We start from the raw sequence: 25,670 nt of genomic DNA on the forward strand, positions 1-25,670 counted from the left end.
GTAGCAAATAAATACCTTAGAAGTCAAAATACCTTTGTCTTAGAATTTAAAATGGCTTTGATTTTAAGAAATCATAATATTTAACTTATTTTGAAATGCCAAATATCATTGAGGAGTGGGACGTTAGATTTTAATTCTATCAAATGGGAGCATGGGTTAAATGAGTTAATTTTTCAAAATATTATTTGGAGGAGAGTAGTGAGATTATGGCGAAATAGGCTTTGTCATGCATCATTTGGAATGGATGCAGTTTTGGATAACATTTTGAATATATGTATCAAAGTCTTATAAAGGGGCTGGGCATGGTGGCTCACACCTATAATCTCAGTACTTTGGGATGCCAAGGTGGGCAAATCATTTGAGGTCAGGAGTTTGAGACGAGCCTGACCAACATGGTGAAACCCCATCTCTACTAAAAATACAAAAAATGAGCTGGACGTGGTGGCGCACTTCTGTAATCTCAGCTACTCGGGAGGCTGAGGCAGGAGAATCGCTTGAACTTGGGAGGCAGAGGTTGCAGTGAACCAAGGTCGTGCCTCTGCATTCCAGCTTGGGTGACAGAGTGAGACTCTGTCTCAAAAAAAGGGAAAAAAAAAATCTTATGAAAGTTCATACTGATTTACATAGTAAGTCCATTTCTGAGAATCTCAGAAGGAGATAATCATGGTTTTTTGGTTTTTTTTTTGAGACGGAGTTTCACTCTATTCCCCAGGCTGGAGTGCAATGGCATGGTCTCAGCTCACTGTAACCTCTGCCTCCTGGGTTCAAGTGATTCTCCTGCCTCAGCCTCCTGAGTAGCTGGGATTACAGATGTGTGACCACCACGCCCAGCGAATTTTGTAGTTTTAGTAGAGACAGGATTTCACCATCTTGGCCAGATTGGTCTTGGAACTCCTGACCTCGTGATCTGCCCACGTTGGCCTCCCAAAGTGCTGGGATTACAGGTGTGAGACACCGTGCTGGCCAGAAATAATCTTAAATATGGAAAAAGCTTTATAAGTGTAGAGATATATTACAGAATTGTTTCTAATAACTCAAAAATTGGAAACAACCCAATGATTTTATATTAATGTGTAAGGAAACAGTAATCTATTCACATTAGGAAATACTATTTAATCATACAGTGTCTTTGAAGAGTTTATAATACAGGGAAATGCTTACACTAGAATGTTATGTAAATAAAAGTAGGCTACAGAATTATATATCATCTTAAAGACTAGAAGGAAATTTGGAAAATATTAATTTTGGTGATTTTTTAAATAATTATGGGATTGTGGTTCCCCTCATCCATATTCCTCAAATTTTCTGTACTGAGCACGCTTTTTTTCTAATGAAAAAATAGCGAGCAAAAATAAATATTTTGATCTTAAAAATAGTTTAGATAAGATGCTATAATCAGATATTATAAAAGTATTTAGTGGCATTTGACAGAGCTAGGAAATTGATTTATAAACAGTGAATAGGGGTAGGAAGAGAGAATCCAAATCAATGGACTGTTACAGGAATCAGTGCCAAACCCGTTTTCAGATGAGGTATTTGTAAATGATATGGAAGAAGTAGACTGTGAGCCTCCAAATTTGTAGCTCTTTTGGGTATGAAATGCCAATGGTATTGGTTTTAGCTCTATGAAAATTTTGAGACCATATATGAATGGACAGAAACGTAGTAAGTGATTTCCAGTTGGCCAAATCTAAGAGGTGGTTGGTACACACTAAAGATTATTTATTGGGATTGTTAATTGCCCTCTGCCATTGTGTTCTGAAGTACAGTAGCCAAAAATGTAAATAAATACTTAAAATGTTTACATAAATTAGTAGATAATAAGGAATCCAAGATATTTGGATTTGGCCTAACCTTTGAGGTTTATATCAAGGTGAACAATCAGTGTTTTTCACAGAATGATTTTATATTTTAATTTTAACTTTTAAAATTTGTTTTGATTTGATACAGCACTGCTCCAGATAGGTTTTGGATCAGACTTGCTGTGACAATTCTTGCACTCCCTAAAGTGCTGTACCAAGGGCATGCTATTTTCTGTGTGAGGAGCCCTATCAGATACATAAAAACAAACAACATCCCTTGAGATGTATCTAAAAATAGGATATGAATTTTGTAAAAAGCATAGCAATAAATTCCAAGTGTGTGATCATAGTAGGGCATTAGTAATGAGAGAAAGGATTTGGAGAAAGCTGCTGAAGTGTTACTTGTTTTTAAAATTAAAGGAGGCTGGGCGCGGTGGGTTATATCTGTAATCCCAGCACTTCGGGATGCCGAGGTGGTTGGGTCACAAGGTCAAAAGTTCAATACCAGCTTAACCAAGATGATGAAACCTCATTTCTACTAAAGTACAAAAATTAGCCGGGTGCGGTGGCAGGCGCCTATAATCCTAGCTACTCGGGAGGCTGAGGCAGGAGAATAGCTTGAACCCGGGATGTGGAGGTTGCAGTGAGCTGAGATTGTGCCACTGCACTCTAGTCTGGGTGGCAGAGTGAGACTCCGTCTCAATAAAAATAAAAACTAAATGAGATTTTGTAATTGGTAAGGCTTCTCAGAAACACTTTTCATTGTAGTGAGAAACAGTGGTTCCCAAATGCTGATTTTTGATGAATTTTTCACTGTTCTGCATTGAAATTAAGAATATCAGAACATCATAGTGAGTGGAGTTTTCATAGTGGTAGTATATTTCATGAATTTTAAGATGTACGTTTTCCCACATTTTTTCATTTCTGAAATTGAGATATTGTTTTCCAGTCAGTGGCAACTTAAAATTGTCATTTGGAAAATAGTTGTCACTGCCTGTTCATATGTGAATTTGGTAGTTAATCCTACTGATATGACTGACTGCACAAAGTCACCCCATTGATGTTTCAGTCAACATACTAGTTAAATACCAGTTACGGAAGGTGTACCATCCCAGGGTTGTTTTCTGAAACCTTCTGTCACATCATTCAGTGATACCTTTTGGTAAGATCAAGAAAGGGACTGCATTGAGACGTGGGCAATATGTGTCAGCAGCTTGGAAGAGAGTCCCAAAGCAATAGAGAAACACTTTCAAAAAAATGTTGAATCATGAATTCTCTTAATGGTACAAAGGACGATACTACGGAAAAACAAGGATTACTGGTGACTCTAAGTAAAAAGCAATTTAATGATCAGATTGTGAATGTTGAGGAAAATTTTAGGAATACCTTATTTATTTTGCTTTTGTATTTTTTATAAGCACAAGAGTTATATGATAATACTTGTCTGAATAAGTTTTTAAATAATTTTTTTTATTTCCATTATTTGATTTTCCTTTCCTGTCCTGTCCTGTCCTTTCCTGTCCTGTCCTTTCCTGTCCTGTCCTTTCCTCCCCTCCCCTCCCCTCCCCTCCCCTCCCCTCCCCTGTGCCACTACTCCGGGCTAAATTTTGTATTTTTAGTAGAGACAGGGTTTTGGCGTGTCAGCCAGTCTGGTCTCAAACTGCTGACCTCAAATAATCTACCCGCTTCAGCTTCCCAAAATGCTGGGATTACAAGTGTGAGCCACTGCGCCCTCTTTTGAAATTTTTTTGGCCTATGAAAATCGGAGATCCAGGAACCACTGTTTAAAAAATTCTGGCTTATTCATCTTATTATTTATAGATTTCTCACTATAGATCAGTTTATTTCTTAGTTTGATTTGAGCATATTTCACAGAATGATTAATAATGAAATACTGGGTGCCAACAGCCTTACTTATATTTGGCTTTTTATGTGTTGCTTCTTGTTACCTTATACCCAACCATGTGGGATTGAGTTTATTGTGCTAATAGGCAGGTATTACCTATAAAAGAATGGAAAAAGGTTGTGGCAGTTGGTCATTCTTTAACTTACATTTGTAGAACAGTTAGAGCAATACTGGGAGGCTCCCTTGTGGAGAAATGTTTCTCTTACCAGCTTGTCCTGGTATCTAAAATAGATATTTTCTTTATCTAGACCTTTGTTTTATCTCTAGAGGAAACTTTGTATACATATGGATTTGCAAATTTCATGACAACTATTGATCTAGATGGGTTGCTGGAGTATAGCCTCTAGGCCAGCAACATTGCTCAGCTGAGAAGCATGTCAGAAATGCAGAATCTCAGTCCTACTCTATAACTGTAGGATCAGAATCAGCATTTCAACAAGATTCTCAGGTGGTTCATACTCATAAGTTTGAAAAGAGTTTGTAGAACACATGACTTTTGTCAAGAGTAAGGAGGAGGAGCAGGTTAAACAGCGATAGAGAAGTATAGGAAACCAATTTGGCTTAGTTGATTAACTTATTTTAGAATGGTTCTGCTGATAGTTGCAAGAGTATTCTTGAAAAGCAGGTTGTGTGTGTGTGTGTGTGTGTGTGTGTGTGTGTGTTTGTGCGCGCGCGCGCATTTAGTGTCTGGTTTTGTCACCATGCAAATAAACTTACTTGGAAAATATTCTTTGAGTCAAGTGGCATTCAAATAGAAGTGTTACTGAATTTCCTACAGCTCATTGTTTATTATTTATTTCTTGAGGAAATACCTCAGCTTAATTCTTTGGGAACCTACTTTTACTGTTTTATCCAAAAAAGTAAATGCCCATTTATCCCTCTTAAGGGCAGGATCACACAAACATTAAGTAGTTTTGCTAGGATTTAGCAATGCTTTTTCTTTTTCCATTTATCCTTGTTTCTTCAAATCCAGTGGTATTTGAAAACCAAAGCACATATTTCTACATCCTTCATGTATGAAGGATACCGTATTGCCAAGTATTGGCTAGTCTCTGTGAAAGAACTCAGATTTGCCTTTTTACTTGACACTTTATAGGTAATTAAGCAATCATATGTAATAAATAGGTCTGCTTAATTATCTTATTCAAAGATAAATGAGGTTGGTGGCAGTGGGGTGGATGAATTCAGGTGTATTTTCTTTGCTTTTATCTGTTTTTCACATTGGTTTTGTAAACTTCCTGTGTTGTGGACGTTTTTTGTATTTTTGGTAGAGATGGGGTGTCACCATGTTGGCCAGGGTAGTCTTGAATTCCTGAGCTCAGGCGATCCGCCTGTGTCGGCCTCCCAAAGTGCTGGGATCACAGGCATGAGCCACCGCACCAGGCCCAGTATTGTTATCTTATTGGACCACTATGGAATATGCGGTTCATTGTTGACCGAAACGTCATTACGTGACTTGTGACTTGTTTTTCCTTAAGTTAATAATGAAATTACTTTGTATAAGTTTTTTGGTAACTGTTCTTAAATTCCGATTTTAAGATGAACTCCATCGTTTAATCACTGAGTCAGACTTTTTTTTGTACTTTGGCAATTTACAGATTTACTTGACTTGTTTATGTGTAGCATTCTAAATATATACAGAAGGACTTCCAAAATCAGTAGATGCTTAATTTCAGTGCATGTTATTGAAATACAAATTTTTAAAAAAGGAATAAATACCATTTCATACCCAGATTGACAAAAATGAAAAATCCTGACAGTATCAAATATTGGCAAGGATGTAGAGGAATGGGAACCTTTAACTATTGCTTGTGTTAGCAATGATGAAATACAATTAAAACTAAAATCAGCTTGCCCCAGAAAACATCTCTTCAAAGGCAGAAGAAAAAGGAAACAATTTCAGTTTTGAATAAGTATTAAACCAGAATGACATGTGTATCACAAACAATCTGATAAAAGATTGCAAAGACCAAAAGAATGCTCACCCTTACATATAGCGAAGTAGATGCAACCCATTACATAAATGTTCTCAAGATAAATAGTAAATAGTGTTCAAGTAACAGGACATGATACCATCATTTGTCACACATAGTTTATCCTAAATTCACTTGGTAGTTGGAGCAAACTTGTGTGTGAATGAATTGGCTTTTTCTAAAGGAAAAATGAACTCATATCTTTATGACAGGATGTAATTTTACAACTTGGAACTAGATGGCCTGCCAAAGTTAGGCACCCTGTCCTCCCACAGAAACTGGGAGATAAGGGTGCCATCTCTCTTGATGATCTCATTTGAAAGAGATGGCTATAAGGTTCTTGAGAAAGGCAGTTTTGGGCTGCTGGCTAGCTTTTACAAAGATTTACATACATCTCTAAGCAGGCAGAGAAAGAATTTACCAGGTTTTGAAAGAAAATCCTCTAAGTAAAAGGGATGGGGGAGTACAGGTAGATTTAGGCCTCCTATTTTAAATTTTCATTTGCCTGTATACTGATGGATAAGTTGATCCAGCTACCTTAGTGGGCAACTTAGCAATGTTGTAGTCGGATTGAAGAAGAGTACACCCTCTGATTTAGCACTTTTACTTTTAGAGAAACTATTAACACGTGTTCATAGGATACTTGTAGCAGTATGTATTAATAGTGAAATATTGCCAACAACCAAAATATTTGTAAGTAGGAAAGTGAATAAATTTTGCTATACTCATATAGTGTAATACTATACAGCTTTGCAAATGAATGATTTAGGGCGGCATCTGTCAACTTAAGTAATTTTCAAAAACAATGTTGAATTACTAAAGCAAGTTGCAGAAGAAGGATATGTACAATATATTGATACAACATTTGAAAACATGTAGAACAATACCATGTATTGTTTATTGATACATATACAGTGAAAGTAGAATAGAATGATAAACATCAAAATCAGGAAGTGGTTACCTCTAAGGAGGGAGGTGTACAAAGGGATCAGCAAGAGATCCATTTATTTCTTAACCAAGGAAAATCTTAAGTAAATAAGGTAGAATGTTAAGATTTAATTTATTTAGGCAGTGGGTATGTGTGTGTTTGTCATATTATTACCTAGATTCTTTTGTAATGTTTAAATATTTAATGATTAAAAGTTTTAAAAGAAAGAATGGATGGCAAGCGGTGGAAGGAAGTGAGGACATCTCTTCAAGAAAATTTGTTGTAAAGGGAACCAACAAAATGGAGAGGTAGTTGAAGGGAAATCAGTGTTAGTATGACACATTTGCATGCTAATAATAATAAAGTAAAAAGGGAAGAATTGGTATAGGAGACCTATAATAGTTATGGGAGCAGAATCCTTGAGAAAGAAAAAAATAATGGGGTCCAGTACAGAAATACTGTTTGACTCTTGATAGGAACAAAGACAATTTGTTGGAATAGGAGGGAAAGCAGAATAAGTGGTGGGAAGATGAAGTAGTTATCTTGTGAATTTAGGGTAGCCAACATCCAGGTTTGCTTGTGATTTAGCAGTTTCTCAGAATGCAGGACTTCCAGTGCTAAAACTGGGAAAGTCTTGGGCCAACTTCTGATTGTTTTTCCTTGACAAAATGAAAAGCATCAGTTATCTTCTGGAAGTGATAAGTGGATGAAGGAAGTATTGAGGCTTAAGGTGAAGAGAGACGCTATGAGTTAATTCTCTAAAAGATAGGAGAGCAGATTCACTACGTTAATGTGATAGGATTTCTGAGCATTTCGGGGGTCTGCTGAAATTTATGGTTATTATTTTAAAGTTTATATGGTTGTATTTCTCTTCAGTCTCGTTCAGCTATTTGGGTAAAAGTACTGAGTTAAGTGGAAAGTTGGTTTTAAACTATGTTTTGACTGTGATGGAGGGAGAGAGCAGCAGAAGAATGAGGCCACAGGGAAGGAAATGATTGTGTTGATGGATTTTTGAGTCTCAGGCTAGGTAAGAAGTAAAGAGAGACGAAGGAGAGTGGAAAAATTTGTAGGGTCTGTTGGAGTTAACAGGTTTCTGGTAGTGAATTGGAAAGATCTGTATAGTATATTGAATAAAGAAGCTGAGATGCTTGAAATTGAGATTTTTAAGGTAGGGTAGTTACTGGTTATCGATTTCATTGTGAGAATAGGAGACTGGAGTGGGATGGAAGAAAAGATCAATAGTAAATACACATATCTCAAAAAGATCATCTGTGGATGTCATTTCAGTGATTAATCTGTAGAGCAGATTTTGGTGCTCTATAACATATTCAATTATTTCCTTTTCATGTACTGAGAGTCTTCTGCTTCCTGTTTTATTTTGTTTAAATATTGCCTCAACTTGTAAATCATGTTGTATTGCTCTGAAATGAAGACAGCTGTAAATAAGTAAATCGATAAAAGCAAATTTTGTTCAGTCAGAATTTGGCCTTTTCGTATGGCTTGTTAGAGACTGTGCAGTTGGTAAATTCAAACATTAACGACCCCACTAACATAATAGCTTAATGTTCCTATTGCTCATTAAGCTAGTATAGTCCCACGTAAATTCAGTGAGGGCTTTATGCCATGTATGGTTATCTGTAGTACATTGCTTTGCTGACTCTAATTTTGTCTTTGTCTTTTTATAGGACCGCAGCTGAATGCACAGCTAGAAGGTTGGCTTTCTCAAGTACAGTCTACAAAAAGACCTGCTAGAGCCATTATTGCACCGTAAGTCTTTGGTTTTTGTTTTTGTTTTGTTTTGTTTTGTTTTTTGAGAAGGAGTCTCCCTCTGTCGCCCAGGCTGAAGTACAGTGGCACGATCTTGGCTCACTGCAACCTCCGCCTCCAGGGTTCAAGCGACTCTCCTGCCTCAGCCTCCTGAGCAGCTGAGACTACAGGCCTGTGCCACCACACTTGGCCAATTTTTGTATCTTTAGTAGAGACGGGGTTTTACCATGTTGGCCAGGCTGGTCTTAAACTGCTGACCTCAAATGATCCACCCGCCTCATTCTCTCTCACGCCTGGCCTGCACTGTAAGTTTTAAGAGTCTGCTTAAAATCTTTTTTGTATGTTTTAGTAAATGAGTATCTACAGATTGAACTAAAAATTAAAAACTAAAGTCTATATTGAGCTGAAGAAATTATATTCAGTAATTTTCACAGTTCTTGTGGGTTTTCACTGCAACTTAAGGATAAAAGAATTGGCTACTTTGGCTGGGTGTGGTGGCTCACGCCTGTAATTCCAGCACTTTGGGAGGCCAAAGTGGGAGGATTGCTTGAGGCCAGGAGTTTGAGACCAGCCTGGGCAACATGGTGAGACTCCATCTCTACTAAAAATACAAAAATTAGCTGGGTGTGATAGTATGCTTATAGTCCCAGCTAAGCTACGGGAGGTGGCGGTGGCGGGGTTCTGAGGTGGGGGGATCGCTTAATCCTGGGAGGCAGAGGTTGTGGTGAGCCAGATCATGCCATTGCACTCCAGCCTGGGTGACAGAGTGAGACACTATCTCAAAAAAAGAAAAAAAAAAAAAAAAGAATTGGCTACTTTAGTTCCTCAGATACAGTAATTTCAAAATGTATTTTTGATAATAAAACTGACTTTTAAAGAAAAAGGTGTTTTGCATTAGGTAAACTTGCCAATTTCGGTAGTCATTGCTGTAAATGAATAAGTTCTGTTTTAAATATTAAAGAGATCTAATTTAATCCCGATGATTTTAAATTTATAATGAAAAAGATATATTAAACATAGTATGGTGCAACATGGAATAGCAACTTAATTTTTGAGGAGGGGTAGATTGTATCTTTTTTTAATTGAGAAAATCTGATTATTTTGTCTTTCGATTTTAGAGTTTGCTTTTTAGAACTGCAAGCTAGCACATACACAGTTAATGATGTGTGTCTATGTATGATTCATAATGATGTGTGTCTGTGTATGAATTCAGCTAATTTTGATTTGGTTTCCAGAGCTAACCTTCACAACATATTGTTTGAAACACATGGTAACATTTTTTCTGAGAAGAGTGAAGGTTTACTCTGTGCCATTTATCTCATAGCATGTTGTTTGTGACTTCTATTGGGTTAAGGTTCGTGCCCTGATAAATAGTAAATAGTGATGACAATATGTAATAGCCATTTTTAATCAATATCAGAATTAAATGAGTAAATAGTAAATACACATAAATAGCCTACTATTAATGGTAGCATTTTATATACCAAATGTTTTGTTAAATGCCTTATTTGTATATCTAATTTGATCTCATTTAATGGGTGCAGGAGCCTGACTCCTACTTCCAAGCTATGTGACATGCAACTTTTTTATCCGTTGGGACTTCGGCTCCTCACTGGTAAAGGTGGAATAATAATAGTATTTCCTTAACGCTTTTAACACCAGATTAAATGAACTAATCTTTATAAAACTTATAGCAAATGACTTACTACTATTTATTTAGTCATTTACATACCAGGCTAAAGGCCAAGTGCTCTTCTTTGTGCTGCTTTTTGAGTAAATCAAAATTGCTACTCTTGTGGTACTAGCATTTTGGTACTAGGGAAGACAGGCAGCAAACAAATATATTCTGTGTCAGGTGCTGATGGGTGCTAAGAAGAAAAATAAAGCAGATAGAGGATTGAGAGTGACAGTATGGGTAGGGAGTTACTGTTTTATATAGGATTAGTAAGAAAAGGACTCCCTGGTAAGGCAACATTTCAGTCTGAATGATGTGAGAGAGCAAGCTGTGCAGATACCTGGGGGAAGAGGGTTTCAGGTTGAAGAACAGTGAGCACAAAGGCTCTAGGGCAAGAGTATGTTTAGTGTGTTTGAGGAGAAGCAAGGAGGCCTGTGCAGCTGGAGTGGCAGTACAAGGGGAAGAGTGGTAGATGAGATAGGCAGCAGAGGGCTAGATCATGAAGAGGCTTTGTGGTCATAAGGACTTTGGTTTTTGTTCTAGTGATATGGCAAGTCATGACAAGTTTTGAGCAGTAGAATGACATGATCTGACTTAGGTTTGAAAAGGATTACTCTTGCTGCTGTATGGATATTATAGTGTGTGGGAACAGGGAGTCCAGTTTATTTTATAATTACAGTTACAGAAAAGAGATGACACAGTGGCTTGGACTGCGGAATTGAGGCAGAGATGATGAGAAGTAGTGTATTCTGGATATGTTTTAAAGGTTGGACCAACAAGATAGAAGAAGAGTCAAGAATGACACTTGGTTAGGGGCAGTGGCTCACACCTGTAATCCCAACACTTTGGGAGGCCTAAGCAGGAGGATTGCTTGAGGCCAGGAGTTTGAGATCAGCCTGCGCAACAAAGCAAGACTCCATCTCTATAAAAATTAGCTGGATGTGGTGGGATGCAACTGTAGTCCTAGCCACTTGGTAGATTGAGGCAGGAGGATCCCTTGAGCCCAGGAGTTTGAGGCTACAGTGAGGTATGGTCTGTTTGTACCACTGTACTCCCGCTTTGGCGACAGTGAGATACCCTGTGTTTAAATATATTTTTAAAGACATGGTTTAAAATATCGTGGCTGAATGATTCTTAAATTTTGTCCCTAGAAGGATGGAATTACCTTTTTACTGATAAGAGGAAGACAAGTGGAAGTATGGAGTAGATTTTGAAGTGTTCATATAGAAGCTAGGTTTTTGGTTTTGATCTTGTTAATGTTGAAGTGCTTATTAGATGTCCAAATGGAGATTTAGAATGGGCAGCTGGCTATATGAATCTAGAGTACAAAGAAGAGGCACCAGATTTGAGATAGAAATAAGGGCTTTATTAGTATATATCATCATAGAGGGTATGGTTGCCTAGGGAATAAAATAAAGATAAACAGGAGAAGAGTTTCAAGGACTAGGCCCTTGGACAAGCCACCTTTTTAGGTGTGAGGGAGGAAAAAGTGATCAGCTGTATTAAATGCTGCCAGTGAGGACTGGGGATTGATAATTGGATTTGGCAATGTGGAAATTACTGGTGACCTTAAGAAGGATAGTTTCTTTTCTTGGGTGGTGGAAAATGAAAGTGTTACTGGAGTAGGTTCAGGAAAGAATGAGAGGTGAGGGCGATAAAGACGTAAGTATAGATAGTTTTTTGAGGAATTTTGCTGTAAAACAGAGAAATAGGATAGTATCTCTATGGTAAGGAGGATTTTTATTTCATTTGCGAGATTTTAAAGTGTTTGTATATGAAGTGATTCAGTAGGGGAAGAAAAATTGATGCAGGGATAAGAGGGGACATTTACCTAAGTGAGATCCTTAATTAGGTGAGAAACAATGGATTAATAATAATTTCTTTATAATAACTCACAAGAGACATTTTATTCTCATTTCATCAATTTGCTGGTATTTGACTATTATGGTATGCTACCTTTCCAGTTAACACTTGTTCTAAATTTGGGAGCTGAGTTGAATCAACATATAATTAAGTTGAGGTTAGTCTTCATATAAAAGTTGCCAGACTTATTTCCTTCTTGTAATTAATTTTAAATTGGAATCATTGGGAGTGACCTGGGAAATGGAATGTTTTAGCCTAAATTACAAATATGTTGATTTCCAAGTTACCCCAGATTTTAAAATGGATATTTGAAAATAGTTTTGGCTTTGGTGTGTTTCTGTTACATACTGACTTTGTATACAATGTATAATAAATGTTATAATAAACATATAAACATATAAAAACATATATAAATATAAACGTATATAAATGTGCATTCATAGGCAATTTCTATTTTGTTTACATAGGAAGACTTTAAGTATAGCCAAGTTTTATCTTATATGGCTTCCAGAAGTAATTATTTTCCTTTCCAAGGTTACCTTTTTTTTTTTTTTTTTTTTTTTGAGACGGAGTCTCGCTCTGTTGCCCAGGCTGGACTGCAGTGGCCGGATCTCAGCTCACTGCAAGCTCCGCCTCCCGGGTTTACGCCATTCTCCTGCCTCAGCCTCCCGAGCAGCTGGGACTACAGGCGCCCGCCACCTCGCCCGGCTAGATTTTTGTATTTTTTAGTCGAGACGGGGTTTCACCGTGTTAGCCAGGATGGTCTCGATCTCCTGACCTCGTGATCCGCCCGTCTCGGCCTCCCAAAGTGCTGGGATTACAGGCTTGAGCCACCGCACCTGGCTGAATTTTTTTTTTTTTTACTATAAAACAGGTACTTTGAATATTGAAGCCACCCTTATACATTTAAAATACTTGATTTTAGTTAACCTAGAAAGAGTTTGACTTGATATTAGTTAACCTAGTAGGAGTAGAATGGAAGAAAGGATACTTTCACTTTTCATTGTGTACCCTTTATTGTTTGACTTTTTTGCTGTGTGCATGTATTACTTTTAATATAAAAATTAGTTTAAAAAATGTAAATGCTAAAAAGCATGTATATAGAAGATCAGTTTGTATATAGTGAAGCATACTTGTACAGTGCTCTACCACTAGATATCATGAGACAATGAATCTTCGTACATTATTTAGTTCTTCAAGTTACTGAGGATGCACAGCTTATTTGTCTCTAATTATTGTTTGTACTAAGCCATAGGATATTCATGTCAAAGTCTCAAATCCTATATGACAGTATAAAAAATATCTAGATACGCAACATTATGGTTAGTTTATTATTTGACTTCAATAACTTTAATAACGCTCCTTAGCTCAGACTATTTAATATTTATGAGATTCTATTATGTAAAAAGAAAATATTCTGAATAATAACTATCTAACTTGGACTTTTTTTGGGCATAATTATCTACTTAGATATTTTTTATCAAAACAGGAATTTTGAAGGCCTTTGAGGAATGCCTACAAAATAAAAGAATAAAAGACTAGGTACAGCAAAATAAAATTGAGAGAGGCAATGTGGAAGCTGCTGCATTTGCGAATTATATAGGGCCAGTTGTCAATCAAGTTGATCCCATCTGTTCAGAGGAGTTTTCTAATTTAGTTTCTGGCTTTTTAGATCTTACCTTAGCTTAAGTAGATCTTGTGACTTTTCTTATTGTTGGAGGAGATCTTCCCATTTCGTCTGGTTCAGTCTTTTCATTTCATCTAGTTCAATCTTTTTATTTTGCATTTTGCTACTATTAAGTAGAACTAGGACTATTGGACCTGACCTTGTTGAATCCTAGTTAAGTATTCCTTTATTATTCCCCATATCCTGTTTGATGAAAAGCCTTACATAGGATGTGTGGTAGACTCTTGGCATTGACAATTTATACTATTCGCCTGTGACCTTGAAGGTCTCAGAATGAACAAGTGAAAATCCATGGCCTGTAGTAATTGTTCATTTTTTTATGGTAAGAATTTGAATTATAACCACACTGCAGGGTTGCTGTGTGGGAAACTGTCACTTAACCAGTAAATGTTCATGAGCAATGAATGACCTTTGCATCCTCACTTGATTGCAGCTCCACAGGGAAAAACAGAAATTCTGGTGTCAGGAACTGGTCTTGCTGATGTAAAGGGTCTGCTGTGTAGGAGCAAAGAGAGAAGCAAAAGCATTAAAAGAAGGATCACTTTTTAGAGGCAAGGTTTTAGCCTAATAAAATGTTGTAGGTATTAAGCGTAATTTTGTGTTTGCCTTCATGATATGTTAGGTTGGGAATCCGAGTGACTTGGAAAAGCTGGTTGGGGATGGCTTTTTGCATGAAGGACTTTAAGAGCTTTTAAAAGACCAAGTGGGACAGGCTAGATGTGGTAGCTCACGCCTGGAATCCCAGCACTTTGGGAGGCCGAGGTGGGAGGGATCACAAGGTCAGGAGTTCGAGACCAGCCTGGCCAATATGGTGAAACCCCATCAAGAAAAATTAGCCAGGCGTGGTGGCGGACACCTCTAGTCCCAGCTACTGGGGAGGCTGAGGCAGGAGAATAGCTTGAACTCGGAAGGCAGAGGTTGCAGTGAGCTGAGATCAGGCCACTGCACTCCAGCCTGGGTGACAGAGTGAGACTATCTCAAAAATAAAATAAAAATAAAATAAAATAAAATAAAACTAAGTGGGACACACTTTTACAGTGCATATTAGAATATCTGTAGAGCTTAAATTTTCATTGTTCTGGCTGTTATGCACAAAAGAAAAAACTTTAGCCATTTCTTTAGTGAAGCCTCCTTTATTGTGAATGGTTTCTTGATAAAACATTTCCACATACGTGTAGAATCGTAGATTCTGTTAGCAAGAGAAGGGGTAGGAAAAGAGCATCTGTAGTGAGATTTGATGGTTATTATTCTGAATTTCTTCATTACCATGTTTCTGGGCAAGGATAAAGGAAAGTACAAGAAATTATCTTCTTTGATTATTATCTTCTTCCTCCTTTGATGAAGTAGAGTTCTTTGTGGTGAGGTAAAGAGGCACAGTACACGGAAAGATTTTTTTTTTCAATACTCTGCAGTGTAGCCTCGAAGTTAAGACCTTTTCAAGTTAAGACTCTCCTTCTCTGCCTGTAACTTTTGTCTTTACTTCAGGCAGACTTAGAAGTCTTCAGCTTCTGAATGGACTGAAACCATGAAATCTGAGTTCCATTATTAATCATGTATTTCCCTTAGCTGATGGTGTTTTCAAAAGTTTCATCCTTCCTTGTAGTTTTATAGGGTATATGGCTCTGTAAGAATTCTTGTTTTCAGGCCGGGCGCGGTGGCTCAAGCCTGTAATCCCAGCACTTTGGGAGGCCGAGACGGGAGGATCACGAGGTCAGGAGATCGAGACCATCCTGGCTGACACGGTGAAACCCCGTCTCTACTAAAAAAAAAAATACAAAAAACTAGCCGGGCGAGGTGGCGGGCGCCTGTAGTCCCAGCTACTCAGGAGGCTGAGGCAGGAGAATGGCGTGAACCCGGGAGGCAGAGCTTACAGTGAGCCGAGATCTGGCCACTGCACTCCAGCCTGGGCGGCAGAGCGAGACTCCGTCTCAAAAAAAAAAAAAAAAAAAAAAAAAAGAATTCTTGTTTTCAGTCTTACTGCTTTTCCTATGCCACAGACTCTTTCCTTTCTTCCTTCAAACATGTAAAGATCTCATAGTGGGTAACAGTATGTATTTTAGAGCTAGGCAGTCCTGGCTTAAGTCCTTACTTGGTCACTGGCTATCTATGTAAACTTGAGCAAGTTTCTTAACCTCTCTGTTTTAGTTTCTTCATCTGTAAAATGAGAATAATAATAATAATTCCTACCTTATATGGTTGGTGTGGGGATTAAATGATTTAATACTTTGAAGTACATAGAAGATGCCTGATACATAGTAGGTAGTCAGTAAATGTTACTTTTATTATCATTATCCTCTTCATCATCTCCCATGCTCAATCACTGAGATTTGTTACTTTTTCTTTTTTCTTTTTTTTTTTTTTGAGGCGGAGTCTTCACTCTGTCGCCCAGGCTGGAGTGCAGTGGCACCATCTCGGCTCACTGCAAGCTCCGCCTCCCGGGTTCGCGCCATTCTCCTGCCTCAGCCTCCGGAGTAGCTGGGACTACAGGCGCCCGCCACAGCGCCGGGCTAATTTTTTGTATTTTAGTAGAGACGGGGTTTCACCGTGTTAGCCAGGATGGTCTCGATCTACTGACCTCGTGATCCGCCCGCCTCGGCCTCCCAAAGTGCAGGGATTACAGGCGTGAGCCACCGCGCCCGGCCTACTTTTTCTTTTTTAGACTCTAGCATTCCCTTCTCTTTGCCCACCAGCACTGATACAGTTCCAGACCATTACATTAGTACCTCATGCTTAGGTATAGTACTGCCACAATTTTCAAGAGAGCTTCTGTTAACACCCTGCTGCCTCTAATTGCTAGTTTGTGCCATTGCTTTTCAGTACTAGACTAATAACAGTTTGATATTGTCACACCCCTGCCCAAGAGCCCACAGCGTTTTTCAGTATCTTGTTTTATGAAGCCCTTATTTCCTTACCTGACTCTGGCTTATCATTACTCTCTTCCTCTACTCTGGCCAGTCTTGTATTTTCTCATCTACCTTATGTAGTTGGACGTTTGCTTATGTTCTTCCTTTGGTCTTTATGCCCTTCCTTAATGTCCTTTGTACTCTTATTATTTCTGTCCTAGCCATATGTAAAGAATCCAATGATTCTTTCTTTTCTTGTCTTTTTTTAAATTTTGAAATAAAGTCTTGCTCAGTCACCCAGGGTGGAATGCAGTGATGGGAAGAATCCAGTGTTTCTAAGAAGGCTTTCTGGATGTTAAGAACTGAGCTAGGTCAGGAACAGGATCGGTAGAAATGGGAGAGACTCAGACTAGAAAGACAGGTTGATTTAGAGATCAGAGTATGGATTAGGGATTAGAGCCTTTAAATTTAAGAATGACAAAGAGGAACTAGTCTGAAAAGCAGATCTAAGGTGGAAGGAGCAGTTTAAGCTGTAAGGATTAGGAAGTGAAGGGATGGTATATGAGTGACAACTGAGAGCAAAATTTCAAGGCAGTGTTGAAAATCTGAGATGTCGCTAAGGTTTGAGATAGAGCCGGGCAGATCCAGATGGACCAGGTGGTTTTAAGGTCCACATGAACAGGCAAGATGGCATACTTCTAAATTCGTAAGAGAACCAGTTAAGATCAAGAACTAGGTGTTAGGAATCTGAAGCAGTGAGTAGTAAGGTCTCAGGCACTCAGAGATTAGAATTGTAACAGAATAAAATAGGTCTCCGGGTTGGCTCTAGTATCAAAATTAGCACAGGGTGACATCAAAACTGAGTGTGCTGAGCCAGAGGACTACTAAATTTCCTTCTGGCTAAGATCAGAACTGGGTTGTGAGAATATTGCTGTTTTGAGGCAACTTTATAGGCTCCTTTACCAGAGGTGTAGGGCTGGAGTGACTACCATTAATTAAGGCCTTCACTGATTTCAGTGAGCTTAGTGTATGTTCCATATTATTGAGTTCCCAATTAAACACCACTACTATCTTGTATTGCTGTGGTAGACTGCTGTGAGTCTCATTTTCTCCATTCGTATCTTAAGCTAGTTCAGATTAGGACCATTTTTAAAAAAGAACCTTGTGATATGACTGGCATTCAAGTGTATACATTTAAAGCACACAATTTGATGTTTGACCTGTGTATGAGGGTAAAACTATCACAATCAAGAAAATGAACATATTCATCACCCTCAAAAGTTTTCTTGTGTTCCCTTATAATTCTTCCTTTCTGTACCTCTTTTTCCCCCCTTCCCCTTTCTAGAATATATATATATATTTTTTTTTAAGAGATGGTATCTCACTCTGTCATCCAGGCTGGAGTGTGGGTGTGATCATAGCTTGCTATAATATGGAACTTGGCTTAAGCAATCTTCCTGCCTCAGCGTCTTGAGTAGCTGGGACTACAGGCATGTGCCACCATGCCTTACTATTTTCTAGAATTTTATTTAAATGGAATCATACAGAATAAACTATTTTTGTTTGACTTTCTTCCATTCAGCATATTTATTTTTACCCCCTTAAAAAAGTATAATTATTTTGAGTGTCAGTAGTTCACTTCTTTTTATTGCTGAAGAGTATTCCATTGTGTGGATATATCTTTATTTTTTCATATACCTTTTGAAACCAGGAAGCAGTCATTCTGTAGGTGATAAGAGAATTGACTGAATTCGGAGACCAGAGGATGAAAGGGAAGAATAGTACGGAGAGAAAATAAGAATAATGTCTTTATCTTATCTCTAAAGACACAGAAGGAAGTGAGTTGTTATAATAGTTGTAGGGTATTTGTTTTGGTCTGACTTGACTTCCTGTTGGTTTATCATTTTTCTGTAATAGTCTGCTAATGCTACTGAAGAGGAGTATAAAAAAACTCAATTATAGGTCAGGTGTGGTGGCTTATGTCTGTAATGGCAGTACTTTGGGAGGCCAAGGCAGGAGGATCACTTGACCCCAGGAGTTCAAGACCAGCCTCGGCAACATAGAACTCAGATCTGTTAAAAATAACAAATGAGCCAGATATAGTGGCATGTGCCTATGATCTCAGCTACTCAGGAAGCTGAGGCAGGAGGACTGCTTGAGCCTGGGAGGTTGAGGCTGCAGTGAGCCATGATTGCATCACTGCATGCAGCCTGGGTGACGAAGTGAGACTCTGTCTCAAAAAAAAAAAAAAACAAAAACCAACCTCAATAATTGTGTTACATAGTAACTTCAAGTAAACCTTGAACACCTGTAAATTTGTCTTTCAGACCAAAAAAAAAAAAAAAAATTACAAAGTATTTTTAAAGTTTAGAATTAGAACACAGTATAGATCATGTGTTTCTTAATTTCTTCTAGAAGTCGCATCATTAACTACATTGTTATTTAACGTAGGCTCTCAATTCTGTTGTGTTTACCATAGTTACTGTATTTATTTCAAAGGTTTTTCTTTCTAGAATATCTTGATTTTGAATCTGATGATTAAGCTTAAAAATATTTTGTTTTGTAGCCATGCAGGATATACGTACTGTGGGTCTTGTGCCGCCCATGCTTATAAACAAGTGGATCCGTCTATTACGTAAGTAATGTAGTTTTGTTTTAAGTTGGAGAAGCTTGAGAATTGATTGCTTTGTGATAGAAGTAATTTGCTTTTTATACTTACTGTTATTATGTGCTCGATTTCATGAGGGATTTGACTTTTGATGAATTTTACTATATATAGGTTACTGAAAACTTCAATACTTTTTTGTTGTTGTTTGAACATCTGCTTTTTACCTTCCCTTTGGCATGTAAAATGTTTAGTTATGAAGGTTAAATATTTTGTTTTTAAATATTTCTTTGAAAACCCAGAGATGAGCATTCTTAAGAAAAATGCAAAGCCCTCTAATCTGTTTTAATCATTTCGTAATTTAAAATTCTTTATTGTACTTGTTAAAATTGTGGTTACTGAAAGGATAATTTGTCATTGACAGGATAAGGTATTTGAAATATTTTAGAATCTGACAGTGAATTTAATATGATGTTTGAGGCATATTAACTCTTAATAATTCAATGACAGCTCTGAAATTAGCTTAAAAAAAAAAACTTCCTGGGAACTTGAGACTCCTTTAATAGTATACTACTCTGTAAGAAACTGTGAACTTTCAAGAGGTTTTGCTGGAAATAGTCACTCATTTTATTTACACAGTTAATTTACTAGCTGTGAACCAATATCTGGCCCTAGTTTGCCAGATGTACAAGCTATGTGAATAGGTAAAGTGATCATCTTAGTTCTGTCAAATACTGATTGTTAGGTCTGAATTAGTAGAGATGTAGTATAGTTGTTCAAAAGAAATAGCTCATAGCAGCCATGATTTAATAAAGAAAATCATGCACAGCCCACTTGCCTTTGAGCAGTTCATTCAAAGTTTTTAAACAAAAAAGCTGTTCTTTCAAATTTTTATGTAGCATTGTCTGTACATTTTATTATAATTCATTGAAAATTACTTTTGGCAAGCTTTTACTAAAAAGAAAGCAATGATATTTATAAATTGGTGAGGTTTTGGCTAGACCTGTCTCATTTATGATGTTTTGAGGAGCATTGTTCACGTTTATTCCCTGATACATGTTTAATATATAATCTTAAATAATTTCATGAATAAGAGCAAATAGAAGTTAAATTGAAATGATTTTTTAAAAGTCCAGGCCTGGTGGCTCACACCTGTAATCCCAGCACTTTGGGAGGCTAAGGCGGGCAGATTACCTGAGGTCAAGAATTCGAGACCAGCCTGGCCAATATAGTGAAACCCTGTCTCTACTAAAATACAAAAAAAAAAAAAAAAAAAAATTAGCTGGGCATGGTGGCACACGGCTGTAGTCCCAGCTACTTGGGAGGCTGAGGCAGGAGAATTGCTTGAATCTGGGAGGGGGAGGTTGCAGTGAGCTGAGATCGTGCCACCACACTCCAGGTTGGCAACAGAGCAAGACTCCATTTCAAAAAAAAAAAAAAGGATTTTTTATAAGTTTCTTTCATTTGACTTGGGCCTGTAAACCAGCTATAATAAAAGTTAGTTTATATAACAGCCTTTTCTTTTTGAAACCTTCCTCTATTTGGCAAAAGTTTTGTTGATAAAACTCATGTGCTAGTGGGACACTCCAGAGTTAAATTAGGTTTAGGAATTTGTAGAGGGGTATAGAGTTTATATTCGTAGAAGTGGGAAGTATGTGTTAAATAAGTTAATGGAAAGTGAGAAAGAAGGCAAAAGGAAAGAGGAAAAAATGGAGGAGTGCCAAGGACTAAGAAGAGGAAGATAAAGAAGATGAGTAGAAAGAGAGGCAAATGATGGCTGATGTGATCAAATTATTTTATTTTAATTAATTATTTTTGAGACAGTCTGGTTCTGTCACCTACGCTGGAGTGCAGTGGTGCAATCTTGGCTCACTGCAACTTCTGCCCCCAGGTTCAGTCAGTTCTCCTGCCTCATCCTCCCAAGTAGCTGGGACTACAGGTGCACGCCACCGTACCGAGTTAATTTTTTGTATTTGTGGTGGAGACAGGCTTTCGCCACATTGGCCAGGCTGGTTTCGAACTCCTGACTGCAGGTGATCTGCAGTCAGGCCTCGGCCTCCCACAGTGCTGGGATTACAGGCATGAGCCACTGTGCCCAGCCCGATCAAATTATTTTTTGTAATTACTATATAATAATTGAATTCTGAATGAATAAATTTTAAGGTCTAAGTGTAAAATTAATAATTGACAGTCACAGTTGATTTCTCTTGAAAGAGGCACTCTCTGGGAATTATAATGTCTTTAGAGTGCTTTGAGAAAGTAGAGAAAGAACATCCTTATGAGAAAGGTTAAATTCTATGCTACCACTTTCTGTTCTTAACTTCCACATTAATCCATTTGCATTCTGTTTTTCAGCCAGGATCATCTTTTGAGAATGTAAATGATACTATGTCACTTTCCAGAATTTAAAAGTGGGTAGGGGATACAAATATGATTTTAAAAGGCATTACAAATAACAGGTAGCAGTTATTCCAAAATTGATGTTAGAATGTTGACTAGCAGCTTGGAAAAAGAAATTGGTTTAGAACCTCTGCTAACACCATCCATCAAAGTAAATACTAGTTAGGTAAGGGTATTAACATATCTGGAGAGGCATTTCAAGCCACAGCTAATTTGGAACACCATATGTCTTAATGTTTATGAGACATTGTTGAGAAGAGTATAAAGCATGATAAATTATAATTAAATTACATGAAAAAATAAGTCATAATGTAACCAGTGGAAGTGATGAACAGAATGGGAAAAATACTTGCAAAAAAAAAATGACAAAGGATAATATCAAAAAATCATAAAATTCTTAGTACTTAGAGGCTAACTCATCATAATAAGAATATGAACTGAAATTACAAGAAGTAAATGTAATTAATAAAAATGGAAATATGTTTTATTTTTCTACAAAAATAGAAATAAAAACAGTAGTGAAGTGCCAATTTAAATGAACAGTTTGAAGAACAATACAGCTGGGCGCGGTGGCTCATGCTTGTAATCCCAGCACTTTGGGAGGCCGAGGTGGGCGGATCACGAGGTCAGGAGATCGAGACCATCCTGGCTAACACGGTGAAACCCCGTCTCTACTAAAAAATACAAAAAATTAGCCGGGCGTGGTGGTGGGCACCTGTAGTCCCAGCTACTCTGGAGGCTGAGGCAGGAGAATGGTGTGAACCCAGGAGGCAGAGCTTGCAGTGAGCCGAGATCGCGCCACTGCGCTCCAGCCTGGGTGACAGAGCGAGACTCCGCCTCAAAAAAAAAAGAAAAAAAAAAAAAAAAAAGAACAATACAGTTGTGTAATTCCTATAATCCAGAACTGGCTAGATTATGGCAAAATTAGTTTTTTATAAAAAAAAAGTGCATTTCAATGGACTATATCAGGTTAACGCTTTAGGAAAGCAATTTGATAATACATATTAAGAGTCATAAAAATGTATATAATTACTGGCTTAGAAATTCCCGTTCGGAAGCTCTATCCTAATAAGTCCCAAAATGAAAAAAGTTAAATGTGTTAAGTTTTCTACAGCAGCATTGTTTTTTAAAAGAGTCTTAAGTTTCTGATAGTGCATTGACTAAATAAAAAAAGCAGGGTATAAAATTGTGCAAAATTGGGAAAAAGAATGTACTATATGAGGTTAAATAAATTATTGTAATGGATGCTAATAGTTTGCATATGTTTTCTTATATGAGAAATAGATATATTATTTTAATGGTGAAAAATATAAAATTTAAAAGCATTTGTGCAAAAATGATTACAAGTTGAGGGGATTAATGATTCTTAAACTGACAGAATCGTTCTTTGATTTATAATATGACTGGTCAGGGCCTAATAACATTTTTCGTTCTTTTTCTTCTTCTTCTTTTTTTTTTTCTGAGATGGAGTCTCTCTTTGTCACCCAGGCTGGAGTGCAGTGGTGCAATCTTGGCTCACTGCAACCTCCACCTCCTGAGTTCAAGTGATTCTTCTGCCTCAGGCTCCCAAGTAGCTGGAATTACAAGCATATGCCACCAGGCAGGCCTGGATAATTTTTTTATTTTTAGTAGAGATAAGGTTTTACCATGTTGGCTAGGCTGGTCTCGATCACGTGACCACAAGCGATCTGCCTGCCTTGGCCTCCCAAAGTGTTCGGATTACAGGCATGAGCCACTGCGCCTGGCCAAGATTTTTCTTTTCACAGTAACTAGTAGGGCTGATAACTTAATGGGGAGTGTGAGAAGCAGGTTTTGAGGTGATAACGAAGATTGTTTACAAACAAACTTCCCTATTTCATGAAGAATTAGTAGCAAAGGTTTTCAGATGTTGCTTTCCAAGAGAAATGGATGAATAAATTAAAGCATATTTATTTTAAAAGTTTATTAAGTGACTGCTATGATCCAGATATTGTGGTAGTGCTAGAGACACAGCAATTAATAAAACAGACATGGTTTTAGCTCTGTGCTGATAAATTGGTAGGTGAGATAGATATTAAGCATATGATAATGAATATAGATATCTTATTAAAAACTAAAAATTTAAAAGCTGAAAGTGAAATACAGTGGTTCTCAAACTTCTTGGTTTCAGGAACCCTGTATACTTCTAACTTATTAAGGACACCAAATGTAGACCACATCTACCTTTGTTGAATGCATTCAAAATTAAAATGAGATACTTAAAAAATTATTTTAAAAAGTAAACAAATTAGAGGTTAATAAAAACATTTTTAAAAATGAGAAGTACATTTTCTAATAGAAGATAGTGGGAAAAGTGGCATTGCTTTAACTTTTTTTTTTTTTACAAAATGTAAAAATGTCATATTTTTACTAGTTATTAAATCTCCTTTTAATGTTTGGCTTAATAGAAGAAGAGAACTATGTTCTCATATCTGGTTATGCATTCATCCTGTTGTCATCATTTGTTTTGGTTGAGGTATATGAAGAAAATCTAACCTCACACAGATACGTAGTTAGAAAAGGAAGAGGAGTGTACTTACCTTTCCAGATAATTGTGGATGTTTTTCTTTAATACTACACCAAAACTCAACAAATGGTAGTTTCTTAAAGGTTAGTTATAATGCGAAATCTGAAGTTCCTATCAGTGAATTTTTGTCCTTTTTTTTTTTCTTTTTTTTTTTGAGATGAAGTCTCGCTCTTGTCACCAGGCTGGAGTGCAGTGGCACTATCTCGGCTCACTGCAACCTCCACCTCCTGGATTCAAGTGATTCTCCTGCCTCAGTCTCCCAAGTAGCTGGGACTACAGTCGCGCGCCACCATGCCCAGCTAATTTTTGAATTTTTAAGGTTTTACCGTGTTGGCCAGGATGGCTCGATCTCTTGACCTCGTGATCCACTTGCCTCGGCCTCCCAAAGTGCTGGGATTACAGATGTGAGCCACCGTGCCTGGCTGAATTTTTGTACTTTTTATAAATTCATTGTCTATTTTACAGTTCGAATGGATCTTTTACCCTTGCATCATTTTGTAACGTGTGGAACATTGGGAAAATTTTTATTGTGTTATGCAGATATTTTCAATGCTGGTATTTCATTATATGATACTAAAAAATCACATTTCTTTTTGTTTGTTTTGTTTGTTTTTCCTTTTTTTGGAGAGAGAGTTTCGCTCTTGTCGCCCAGCTGGAGTGCAGTGGCACAGTCTCAACTCACTGCAACCTCCACCTCCTGGGTTCAAGGGATTCTCCTGCCTCAGCCTCCCGAGTAGCTGGGATTACAGGCATGCACCACCACGCCCTGCTAATTTTTGTATTTTTAATAGAGACAGGGTTTTACCATGTTGACCAGGCTGGTCTCAAACTGCTGACCTCAGGTGATCCACCTGCCTTGGCCTCCCAAATTGCTGGGATTACATGCGTGAGCCACTGCGCCTGGCAAAAAATCACATTTCTTAATGTCACCATGTATTTTATCAGACAGAATCATTAATTCTTTGGAGGCTATCAAGCTTACAGTGATAAAAGTTTTATGAAAGTCTGATTTTCACTTGAAAACCTCAATTTCATCATTGACAACAAATATATTATTTTCTTTAAAGTACTAGATTTTGGGGTTTTTCCCCCCCTTTTGAGACAGGATCTTGCTTTGTTACCCAGACTGGAGTCAGTGGCATGATCATAGCTCACGCAGCCTTGAATTCCCAGGCTCAAGTGATCCTCCTGTTCCAGCCTTCTGAGTAGCTAGGACTGCAGACCTGTGCCAGCATGCCCGGCTGTTTTTTCAAAAATTGTTTTTGTAGAGATGTGGTCTCACTATGTTGCTCAGGCTGGTCTTGAACTCCTGGCCTCAAGCTATCCTCTCACCTCAGCCTCCCAAAGTGCTGAGATTACAGGCATGAACCACCGTGCCTGACTTCCATTCACTTTGGAGAAATCTTCTGCCAGCTACCTAAACTGGAATAGCCATAATTTATCTACAGTCATCTTTTGAAGTAAAAATTTTGTTCCATGAGGACAATGTCTGGTTCGGCTTACAACTCACAACTACACAACTGCTTTTTCCTGAGACATACTTCCATATGCAGCAGAAATGTTTTATCACCACAGATTGAATGCATTTTGTCATAGAATATTAAAAATATACCTACTCAAGAGTCAAGATTTAATGAAATTAGGAACTCCCTCCCTTTTAAACTTAGTGTGAGTAA

At 37.6% G+C, this 25,670-nt stretch overlaps 1 protein-coding gene across 6 annotated transcripts in view; it reads left to right on the forward strand.

Annotated features, from left to right (window-relative positions):
• MEMO1 (mediator of cell motility 1) overlaps nt 1-25,670 on the forward strand; it is a 142,364-nt gene that overhangs the window by 57,421 nt on the left and 59,273 nt on the right. For all 6 annotated transcript variants that reach the window (XR_012422510.1, XR_012422508.1, XM_045369546.2 and 3 more), the window contains 2 exons: nt 8,295-8,376; nt 19,011-19,079. Coding sequence is in view for 4 of the 6 variants with exons in the window: in XM_045369546.2 (XP_045225481.1) it covers nt 8,295-8,376; nt 19,011-19,079 (151 nt within the window). In the remaining 2 variants the exon portion in view is untranslated. The remainder of the gene's footprint in view (nt 1-8,294; nt 8,377-19,010; nt 19,080-25,670) is intronic.

The sequence above is a fragment of the Macaca fascicularis genome, chromosome 13 (genome assembly GCF_037993035.2).
Source record: "Macaca fascicularis isolate 582-1 chromosome 13, T2T-MFA8v1.1".
Classification (NCBI taxonomy): Eukaryota; Metazoa; Chordata; class Mammalia; order Primates; family Cercopithecidae; genus Macaca; species Macaca fascicularis.